Source organism: Nyctereutes procyonoides, unplaced genomic scaffold (assembly GCF_905146905.1).
Source record: "Nyctereutes procyonoides isolate TBG_1078 unplaced genomic scaffold, NYPRO_anot_genome, whole genome shotgun sequence".
Taxonomy (NCBI): domain Eukaryota; kingdom Metazoa; phylum Chordata; class Mammalia; order Carnivora; family Canidae; genus Nyctereutes; species Nyctereutes procyonoides.
Window position 1 is genome coordinate 38,924,009 of NW_026575024.1, and position 12,374 is coordinate 38,936,382.

The following is a 12,374-nucleotide window of genomic DNA, read 5'->3' on the forward strand; positions in this document are numbered from 1 at the left end:
ACACTTCCCTTCAATCTAAATACTTACACCTTTTAACCATGTTGACAGTAACATGGAAACATCACTCAAAAAGAACCTAACAGACCATGGAATCATAATAACTTAAATCATCCTTCTATCAAATGTGAAGTGAGAACATGATCAGAATTGGAGGGGAGAAAATAGTACTAATTTATAAGTAGTAATAATTTATAAGTAGTAACTTTTTATTCTTTTTATTAAAAAGACTTCAACACACTAGAAAATGTTAACATCTGCACATACTCCAAGAAAAGAAAAGAAAAATAAGTTCTGCACCCTGGATTTTCTAAGAAGCCTAATAAGTGTTAACAGTGTTGATGTCCTATATTATAGTAGAAGTCTGTCATGAACTGCCAGGAAATGTGTGTACCATGCAGGAGGTTAGACCCTGAGTGAGAATGACGACCAGTAAAAACTCCCTGGCAGTGGAAATGACCAAAGAACTTTCATCAAGTGGAATGCTAGAATTCAATTCTAAGTTGTTTGCTCTACTACAGTATGATGTAATCCTGCATTATTCTAACATTTACATAAAGCCTACTACACACATAAGAACTAAAGAGAAACAGAGATGGACAGAGAGAATATGAACGAAAGAAAATTGAAGCAATGTTTTGTTCCTGTTTTAGAGCAGGAATTAGGATATGAGCTTGATGAATTCCTAAAAATCATGTAACAGGGATCCCTGGGTGGCGCAGCGGTTTAGCGCCTGCCTTTGGCCCAGGGCGCGATCCTGAAGACCCAGGATCGAATCCCACGTCGGGCTCCCGGTGCATGGAGCCTGCTTCTCCATCTGCCTGTGTCTCTGCCTCTCTCTCTGTCTCTCTGTGACTATCGTAAATAAATAAAAATTAAAAAAAAAAAAAAAAAAAAAGATTTAAAAAAAAAAAAAAAAAAAAAAAATCATGTAACATAAGTCTCTTCCTCATTCCTTTCCAGATTCTAAATAAAGGTCTGGATCTGGGAAAATGAGCAAAAACTTAAAATCAAAGGGCAGTCTTTCCAACTGACCTTCATGATACCAGCCTGTGACTTTGCTGAATACAGAAAAAGCTTCTTAGCCCAGAAATTACAAAAAAGGAAAAAAAAAAAAAAAAAACAGATGTTCGATTATAAAACTGATGCCCCAAATGCACACAAGCATACACACACAAAATGATTCAATAACACAACACTACAAATCTAAGGGCCAATGAATCTAGTATCTCTACTAATACAGGACTCAATTCATAAACCTAAGTTGCTTCCACACAGCCAAAACACAAATTACCACCAATTCCACCCTACTACCAAGTGTAGTGTTTAGTAGCTCAAAACTGAATTTCAAAATGTAGTATGTTCTTGCAGAGTAACAATTCCAAGAACAAAATGAGGGTTCACATATAAAACTATATGTTCTTCAGGATCTGCTATGTATCGTCTTAGACCATATCTTCGAGATTCAGTCAAGATAAATATACCTCATAAGGTTCACAGAACTCCTCAAGAAATGGCTAGAAAAAAGTGAAAAGTGTTTCATGTTCCCATCAGTACAAAGTAAAACATAACAAGCTCTGTACTTCAGTGTTTTGACTTGATCAAAAACTAATACACAGTTTTGATGCAGTGTTAAATTAAATCAGAATGTAATAATTGGTGCAGTTTTCTTTTTATTCTAAAAAAATTAGAGGAAAAAAAAATCACTGCTTTTCCATTAAGCAGGTACTTTGTGCTAGAAAGCACATTTAATGTCTAGGGTCCTAGAAAAAGAACAGATGTACCTACTGTGTAAACACAAACAGTAAGTTACAAGTTGCCCCTTAGTACTAAAGGCAAGAATCAGCATCAGTATTCCAAAGTGTTTTAAAAAGAGTGTAACTTACTTTTACTGTCCCAGGCTAACTGGGCTCGACATGTCTGGTGCTTCTTTGTCTGCACATGGCCACCCACAGCCTGTCTTCTAATTAAATCAATGCTCTAGCAGCAGAACAAGCAAACAAGTTGCCTCCCATCTGCGTACAGCTCCTCAGGACACATTTCCCTTGGTCAGAAGGTGGAAATTCTTGGGAGAGGTGATTTTCTCTGCCTCTTCACAAGAAGAACATGGATACTTGGCTGGATGCAACTCCATGAAGTGTAACTGTGTATGTACACCTCAAAAAATAAAACAAAAGAATGCAGAGAAACATAAAGACTCTATAAACAGCTGGAATACACAGAAATACTGAAGCACCCCTGGAAATAATGCTAAACTGACAAGCAAAATGGGGTCTTTGAAATAATCAATGATACTAAGTTGGGGGGAAAAAAGGAAAAAGAGCACCTAAGGACAAAACTCAAATTTCATGCAATGAAAACAGGTTAAGTACTACAAAGGATAAGAGGTAAAACTCCTTGCCTCAAATACATAAAAACAGATCCTCCCCACATTACAGAGAATAAAAGATACTATCAATTGAAGAGAAAAAATGAGACTTTCAAGAGTGTTAGGTCTAAATTAGACTCATCAGTCATATTGCAGTTAATGGGCACTTGTATATATGTGAGCTAAATGCATCAAGCTGCCTTTCCAATGTGTTCAGCCCCTTGGGGGAGAGAAAAAGAGGAGGAAGCAAGGAACCACTGAAATACTCAGCTACCCGCTGCTTATGAAAAGATGATTTCTGCAAAGCAGAAAATGTTCAGAAAAATGGAGATGTTCATTTATTTACATAATTTTCTAACTTCCCAAATAAAAGAAATGCCTATAAAACAAATGCCCCTCTTTTTATGCAACAACAACAACAAAAAACAAACACTGAGGTAGGGTAGGGGGCGGGATGTGGTTAAGTGCCTACTCACAAAGAAACTCCACATCCAAACTCCACAACCAAACTTGTGAACAGGTTTGTTGAGAGAAAGTGGGTTTTATCAGCCCTTCCCAATGTTCCCTTCCATCCTAGACCTACCCATATGCCAGCAGCAATCCATATCATTTCCATGACCACTAAGCATTTTAAGGACTAGCAGGCCTTAGGTGCTCTCTCCCCCTGTGGCACACAATTCCAGCCCAAGAAAAGAGAGTGTGGCCTAATCCTGTAACTGCACAGAACCTGGACTGAGGCCCCAACAACAGACTAGTCAACAGTGATGATATTCTGAAGATCCCTGCTTTAAAGTAATGCATGGTGTTATGCCAGCTGGCTCTGGGTAAAAAAGAATGTAGAGACAATATTATATATAATAACATAAATATATAATAATGCAAATACTTTTTTTCCCTCTCCTACCCCAAACTATCAGCCATCTATAAGAAGTTACTTCTTAAACAATTTTCTTAGAGTTTATAAGCGAGCATTACATTTGATTACATAGAGACCCAAAGACAACAGACTGCTTTTAGCAGACAGACATAGAAACGTGTGCCCAATATAATCTGCTCTTTAAATGCTAAAGCATTTGGATAATAAACTAGTTTCAGTCATGACTTACCATCTCTCCTGACCATAGGAAGCCTTAAAGGATGAATCAAATCAAGTCAACACAAGAACTGCAGCATCCACTTAGAATAATATAAACTCAACAAAACATTTTTAACAAAGAAGTCTGTGCAAGCTGCCTTTCACTATATGAAGTTTCCAAGCTATATCAACCACTATTTTAACGCACAGTATTCTACCTACCAAAATAACCAGTTTTCAAAATGAATTGGCCAAAATCTCTCAGAGCCTACACCAAGATATTCAAACTCTCAGCCAGATTCATCAGTTTTCTCATACAAGACTACAAAAAAACTCTCAAAAGTCTGTCATTCAAATTCCCCCCAAGATTCCTTATCAGAAATTAAAAACCAGGCCTTAATAGATGTTTTTTAGAAAAAAAAAAATCAATGTGCCAAGGGAGCTTCAGTAAGTATTTTACAAGTAGCTTGTTTTCCATCAGACTCAGTGGCACACTTTCTACATTAACAGTTGCATCATGATTCATCCAGATCTATTGCCAATTTTCTCAAAGAAGAAATTCATATTAGAAGTTATACCATGTGAAATGTGCAAAATTATGGTCTAGAGTTTACACTGCCACTACCTGAACCAAAACTATTCCAAAAGCAGCCATGAAAACAACTACCTTCCAGATGAACAGCCCCAGATAGGAAGATCAAGATGTTTCATAACACCTCTTTTCCACTGAAGGAGATCAGAATGGTACTATCCAACGGATAGAAGTCATTTTCCCATCAGTTTATAAGGAAAATCTCAAAAAAAGCTATAAATAGCTAAGTGAAACAATGAAACCAAATCAGTTTAATAACAAATTAAAATATGATCTATAAACTGTTTCTATTTCCCTCTTCACATTTTGAAGATAAACAAAAAGCACTCTAGTGTCATATCATTTTCACTTCCACACTGCAGAACACACCTCAAATGGGGTGGGCACTTTCCCTCCCAAAACCCTGAGGAGAGAAACTGGTCAGTTCAACAGGCAGGAACTTATGCACTCACCTCCTTACTTATTTAAATGATAGAAACATCTCTCTAGTGTACAGAAGTGGTAGTCTTAGGATGACACCACTTGTCTGTTGTGGTAAATGAGGATAATGAAACTACACAAGGTAACTGGTTTCCAAGAAAAGTTCAAAAATAATGTGTCTGGTGGCCTGTGTAAGTGTATATGTGTATATATATATATATATATATATATATATATATATATACACACACACACACACACACACATATATATACATAAATTTCTTTTTCTTTTACCTTGTCTCTTCCTCCTCTATGCCATGGAGTTGAAATCAGTGTACTTTCGACTATTTGATAAGTGCAAATTCTCATATATTTTTTTTAAATACAAGGTCAGTTATTCCTTCTAGCCAGTAAGGACCATTAAACCATTTCAGTCATTTCAGCTCACAATCAGTAAAGCATTCAAGGAATTCTGCCTATGTTTAAAAAAAAAGGTTTTCTTTTTTTATTCAAAAGAGTACATCCCAAAGTCACAAAAAAAAAAAAGGTATTATTTCAGCAATTAATACAAGAGTTAGCTTTACTGAATAAATTGATCAAAACTAAAGAAAAGTAGGTACTCCTAAATTAAACAACACATTATAAATCAGACTCTCTGATTTTCTCTTTTCAGTAAGCTGAAAAGACTTGATATGTTATTTATATTACAGAAAATATTCAGGCAGCCCGGTGGCTCAGCAGTTTAGCGCTGCCTTCAGCCCAGGGCCTGATCCTGGAGACCCGGGATCGAGTCCCACATCAGGCTCCCTGCATGGAGCCTGCTTCTCCCTCTGCCTGTGTCTCTGCCTCTCTCTCTCTCTGTCTCATGAATAAATAAATAAAATATTTTTTAAATACTTAAATATGATTTTCTTATATTGTTTTGTTGACTCAAACTGTTAAAATACTCCAACTGAACTCCTGAAAACTTCACCTTATTTAAAGGTAGTGAATCAAAGTGACTGAAACTGCAGAGGGCAGTATAAGCATGATTTCTAACATAATTCTTAAGATTTAGGAAAATTCTTGCAGTTAGCCTTGCCTTTAAACTACTAACATATTTCAAAGGTTCCACATAAAAACGAATTCTTAAACAACTAATTGAAATTATTCTCCAAATTTAGTAATGGGGGTGAGAAGGGAGAAGTACACTAAACTCACTCAGGTCAGTATCTAATGCTCCCATTATCTGTACAACATAATCCAGTCAAAAATAATAGAACAAGTTTGTTTAAAAAAGAACTTAATATCCACACTCTTAAAAAACAGATGCCATCATTCAAAACTATAAACCTCACTTATTCATCAGTAACTTACTATTCCAGAATGTATTTTTAATCATTTTTAAGCATAAATGAGTAAACTCTTTAAAAGTATGATTGATTCATTGCTGGAGGAAAATGTAATAAAATATTCAACATGATATATGTACGACTTCAGAAAGTTAAACTTATTCTAAGATGAAAACAAAAGAAAAACTTATTTTTACTCAATTTTGTATTCATAATTGCCATTATAGTATACCTTCCAACCACTCATTAACCTTCTTTTACTTTCCCTGGCCCCACACTGACTCCATCCATGCACTCCCAATAATTTCAGGACATCCTCTTACACATAAAGGAGAGTAATTTGTAATTAACAACTGAATTAAGTTAGATGAAGCCTTCCTTGTGTTTTGAGTAAAGGTAAGATCTGGTGGTAAGAACATCAATCTTCTTTCTTGTGGCACTTTTTTCCTTTCATCCACAATATATAAACTTTTCTTGATATTGTAAAAACGTCATTGATATCACCATAAATATCCACATTATATATATCATTTCCAAGCACTTCATAACAGTAATAATTACTAACTTTTCAGGGATACTTACTATGTGCAACACAATGACCCAAGTGCTTGTCATATGTTACCTCAATCTTCAGAATTCTATAAAATAGGAATTATCCCCATATTATAAATGGAAAAATTGAGTCAAGGGGAATCTGTGAGGTGCCCAGAGCTAAGGATTGGTACAGCTGATATAAGATGTATCAGTCACAACAGGAGGGGCCACATATCCCAAGTCAGATGTGTTAGAGACCAAAACTACAATAGAACTCGTACCTATCATCTATATTCACTTTCCTTGACTACACTTGGACCCATGTGAAGGCATTAACAGGACAGATTAAAATCTACAAAAGTGTAGTTCCATAACTAAGCAGAGAAATATACAGAAAACACAGCCAGGCCTTCTGGTAAACTCCTGGGCAATTTTCATAGGAAAAAGCAAGGCCTGTTATGACTGGGAAGGTACTCTGAAATAAGAGCCTAAACAAAAGGGCCACAATTCAGTCAACTTGAGAAACCCACTCCATCCACCTCCCACCTCAACTCATCACTGTTTTATCTTCCTATCTTGTCTCCAAGCAATTGGTCTCAACCAGAAAACCATTTGTTCACTATAATCCTCTAAACAGACTGACACAAATCTATCTTCTTTAAGTTGGAGCAAGAGTCAGTCTTCTGAAGGCTTCAATATCACCAGAACAAATTCATCCTCAATATTCCAGATTAGGAGAACTGAGAGATCCTCACTTTAGAGTATGAGTATAGGGACCTTGAGAGCCTCCCCACTGAATTCTCAATGTCTTCAGTTAATCAGAGACCAACTTAACAATCACACTGGACAAGACACACTTCACAAAGCACAGCTTCAGGATATAGATCTGACAGATTTATGAGGAACTTCCACTTCTACTTTAGACACTTCTAGACAGCTGTAATTTTCTGTTTCCTACACAAGAGGACATGTGTTACTTTTGGGGAAATAGAGTTAACTTCAGGAATTTTCCTACTGAACATTATAGGAAAATTTAAGTATCCAAACACCAATAACTTTTGTATTCATGAATCTCACAAAAAGGGGTGGGTGGATGGGATTTAACCAACTTTTATGATATTCAGAGAAGTCCTCAATGAAAACAACCTAACAATATCACAGGCTTCTTCATAAATTTGTTAGTACAGTTGGGAAACACTGGTCCTATAACTGATGGTTAACTAACTCAATACTTTCATGTCATTTAAGAATAATGAACATAAACTCACAAATATTTTAAATAAAACATAGAGAAAAGAAATACCTCAAGTTCCACTAGAGCTGCAGTCACTGCATCTGTCGCAAGAGCACCAGCCTGTAGCTTTTCAATTGCCTATGAAATCAAGGAGAGAGATTATTCATTGTAAAACCACAACTTCCCAAACATACCTACCCAGAAATTTTCCAAAGCCTTAAAGAAGTGTAGGAGACATTTAGAGTTAATAAAAATTGATCACTAGTTCCACTCCATACTTCGAGACATAACCTAGTTATATTTAAAACAAGCAAGGCTTTATATTCAGGATAATTCATGATATAGTTCACTTTTTACACAAATTAAGACAATGAATAAAATCTGCCATTAAATGCAAAGTGCAGGCAATTTAGTAAATGAAAGGGCTTCACTCATCACACAGCAATTCAAAACAGCTATAGACATTATGTGATTCAGTTTGGTTTAAATATCCTGACAATTCAAAGGAAGGTGCTTGTTGTGATGAGCATGGGGTGTTGTAAGTAAGTAATGAATTACTAAATTCTGCACCTGTGGGGATCCCTGGACTGCTCAGTGGTTTAGCACCTGCCTTGAGCCTAGAGCATGATGCTTGAGTCTGGGATCAAGTCCCACATCGGGCTCCCTACATGGAGCCTGCTTCTCCCTCTGCCTGTGTCTCTGCCTCTCTGCCTCTTTCTCTCTCTCTCTCTCTCTCTCTCTCTCTCTCTCTCTATCTCTGTGTCTCATGAAATAAATAATATCTTTAATTAATTAATTCTGCACCTGAAACTAATATTGCACAGTATGTTAAATGGAATCTAAATAAATATTTGGATAAAGAAAAAATATATAAATATCCTAATTCATATTTTATATACATAATTGAATCTCAGACTAAGCTAACAACATCTTCTCCCAGTTACTACTTTCCACGCCCCTCACTATAGAAAACGAGACTCAGAAATATTTCAGAATCTTTAAATGGACACATACCTGTGACAAAAGCATTTTTGGTACTACAGTGGTTCCCCTTTATACTCAATTTCAGTTACTCCCAATTAACTATGGTCCAGAAGTTGATGATCCTCTTTCTGACATAACATCAAGTTAATAATAGCCTAGCACTATGCCCCGATGCCTACATCATTCACTCACTTCATGCCATCAGTAGGCATTTTATCATTTCACATCATCACAAGAAGGGGTGAGTGATGTACAGTAAGGTATTTTCACAGAGAAAGAGACCACATTCACATAACTTTTGTATACACACACACAGTATTACTGTTTTATTATTAATTACTGTTGTTTTTTTAAAGATTTTATTTATTTATTCATGAGACACACAGAGAGAGAGAGAGGCAGAGACACAAGGAGAGAGACAAGCAGGCTCCATGCAGGAAGCCCAACATGTGACCAGATCCCAGGTCTCCAGGATCACGCCCTGGGCCGAAGGCAGGCGCCAAATCACTGAGCCACCCAGGGATCCCCTAATTACTGTTGTTGATCTCTTACTGCTTATAAAGTAGTTTAGTTTATAAAGTAAACTTATAAAGTTTATAGTTTATAAAGTAAACTTTATCATACATATGTATGTATACATAGGAAAAAACACAATACATATAGGGTTCGGTACTATAGGCAGTTTCAGCATCCACTGGGAGTCTTGGAACATATCCCCCATGGATGAGGGCAGACTACTGTATATTGTATACTGTGTATATATGTATGTGTATATGTGTGTGTGTATATATATATATATCAACAAATCATGTTCTTTTGTAATATAAACTATAAAACGTAAAGGCCCATAAAATCACCTTATGTCTGAAGGATAAAGGAAAGAGAAAGAAGGTAAACTGATTTCTAAATGAACTATTAAAGCTCCAATTTAGTCAACAAAGAAAATGCACAAAACCTAAGAGTTGTATTCCTCATTAAACTTTTAAGACGTTCATTCACTGTGTAGATTGAGGAGGCTGATTATAGATTCCAATTGTATTAGTATTCTAGGACTATAGTTATATAAAACTTATTTTTTCAGACAATGTGAACATCTCACACTTTGGTTTTTAAAGATTTTATTTATTCATTCATGAGAGACAGAGAGAGAGAGAGGCAGAGACACAGGTAGAGGGAGAAGCAGGCTCCATGAAGGGAGCCCAACATGGGACTCAATCCCGGGTCTCCAGGATCACGCCCTGGGCTGAAGGCAGCGCTAAACCGCTGAACCACCCAGGCTGCCACATCTCACACTTTGAAAAAAAAGATTAAAAATAAGAAATAGTTTAGAGAACCTTTAGCTTTATCATAAATTTAAAAAAATAAAATCCCTATAACAAAATATTATTTATTTATGTGATTTCAGTCATAAGAAAAAGCTTGGATCTCTAATAAAGTATAATCTTTCTTTTAAATGGTATGTAAATATAAATGAAAAGAGCTGGAAGAGACCCATATTTACTTGATATATAATATCCATTAACATTATATTTGCAAAAAATAATGGTAACTTTGCCAAAAGGGTATATATAGTCAAGATCAAAATAAAAACAAACAATATTTCTTCTGAGTCCATTCCTGCCTCTACTTAACTATTCAACAATTTAGCAAAGCCTCAAAAACCAAAGAGGGAAAAAGCACAACTAAGAACAAGGGCAAAACTAAGCTCAGGAATGACAATGAATTTGTTATGATACAAATTACATAATGAAAAACTGAAGGAAAAAGCACAGGGTAATCTCCCTAAGAAAAGCACCCATTTTAATTTTTTATTATTTATTTTCTTCTCTTTATAGAAAGACACACTAGCTGCCTTTGAACTATTTTCTCTACTCCTATGGAGCTCAATGCCTTTGCAAAGATTAAAAGATATATGATTATGTGCCCACAATTCCAAAAACACAGACTTTAATCTGGGAAAGGAAGAGAAAGATCTAAGCATCATTTGGAGAATAAAAAACACAAAACAAAACAGAGACCCCACAAATATGAGCAAAATAATTTCATGGTCCAAAGTAAAGACCATCTTATAAGTCAAATCTTAAAATTCTGAATTTCAGGGTAAAGCTGGTCAAAACCGAAATGTTTCCATCAGACACACTCTGCTCATACCTTCTGACAAGCTCGTTTGCATACATGTTTATATTCCTTGGCTTTGGATTCAGAATGATAGCCTGCACCTGTAGTGGAAAAAAAAAAAACAACCAGTTGTTAGTAATCATTAAAATATCAGAAACTTTACATATATTATATAAATAGTTCATACAAATTGATACTCTCCTGATCACAATAAAACTATTGTCCTACATGTATGGAGTTTTCAAAATCTAATAGCTTCCTTCTCTACCATAAGCCTTTTTAACACCATGTCTTAGCTCCTTTTTCAAAGGTTATTTTCCTGCCAGAGGCACTAGAAATAGCTCATATTCCCAAACAGGCCCCATCAAGATCTCCTTTCGAAAATCTCTCTCCAAAGTCAAGAGTTTTTTGGTCTGGAGGTAATAACCCAGGAGGTGTCAGGGACAGAGTCCCTTCACGTTCCTTTTTGCTGACCCTTAGAAAGTCCCTGCCATTTGGTAAATTACTGTTCAGAATCCTGAATTCTTAAAAGTAACTTGAGAGTGCTCGCTTTGGCAGCACATATACTAAAAAGTAACTTCAGAAAACTAGGTAGTTTCTAAATAACATTTAAAGTTGAGGACTGTTACATCCCACCTCTCCACAACCACAAAATACCACCACTCCCCTGCGCTAACACTTTTTTACATCCTCTCGCTGTTGGAATATAGCTCAGAGGGTTTCTGAAACCTCAGTGACAGCATATTCTAGCCCACCTATTGGAAATCCCAGTGGTCCCCATCTCTTAAACATCCAGCAACTTCCTCAAGAGAATGGCTCTGAAATTTGTTTCCCTAAAAGAATTAATACTTGCTTAGTTAGGGATTTGAAAATAATCTAAATAAGAAAGAAACCAGAACTAGGGCCCTTAAACTCTCTGGATGAATAGGCTTCTAAACAAAGTTCTTTAACAGAACTCTGAATCACTCCCTCACCCATTCACCAAGGCCCCATAAGGGTCCAACAGAAGGAAGGCTAAGAACTGCATTTCTAAGCCTCAGGGCTTTTCACTTGGGACTACAGACTGTGTGACACAATCTTACTCCACCTTTCCTCAGACCACAGAAAGAACTAGCCCATGAATCTATCAATCAGGGACCCAAAAGGGCAAAAAAGATGCCAAAACAACAAGAATCCATAATCACCCAAATTCTAATCCTATTTCTCAGGAGAACCAATATTTAACAGGCCTCTCTTCTTCATGGTTCTCTAATATACCTGTCAACTTAGATGTCAGGGCCCAATCTTTCAGGAGTATTTATTTCCCAAATCATGGGACACTACTGCTATACATATGACTTTACTGTATGGATAACAGTTTTAATAGGATTTAACATTTAAGTCCTTCTGTTCTGAATAAGTGAAAAGTCTCAGCATGGCCACTGTACATCTTTAATATCTGATTCACACTTGCTAAATTCTCTATTTAACAAAGGAAAAGTAGCCTCAGGATCTAAGCCACTAACATGCAAGAGGAGTCAGCTAAAATTTAATTACACTGTTTTGGTTGCACTGTGTTTATTTTTTCCTAATGCAAGTGATACTGATATTTCATTTAACTAAAAATACGTTTCATCTTTTACTTTTTAAGGTAAAAAGTGTTCAGCTTTTTAAGATTAGGTAAACAGTACAGGTAATATAAGATCTAGGAAAAAATCAAGAATCTAAGATTCAAATGAC

At 36.0% G+C, this 12,374-nt stretch overlaps 1 protein-coding gene across 7 annotated transcripts in view; it reads right to left on the reverse strand.

Annotated features, from left to right (window-relative positions):
- Window positions 1–12,374, reverse strand: part of TASP1 (taspase 1) — a 321,618-nt gene that overhangs the window by 296,453 nt on the left and 12,791 nt on the right. For 6 of the 7 annotated variants that reach the window (XR_008667003.1, XM_055345390.1, XM_055345382.1 and 3 more), the window contains 2 exons: window positions 10,689–10,756; window positions 7,623–7,691 (listed from right to left, as the gene is read on the reverse strand). Coding sequence is in view for 5 of the 7 variants with exons in the window: in XM_055345390.1 (XP_055201365.1) it covers window positions 7,623–7,691; window positions 10,689–10,756 (137 nt within the window). In the remaining 2 variants the exon portion in view is untranslated. Of the gene's footprint in view, window positions 1–1,883; window positions 2,155–7,622; window positions 7,692–10,688; window positions 10,757–12,374 lie in introns of those variants that run through there. The other variant, XM_055345398.1, reaches the window with a different exon arrangement.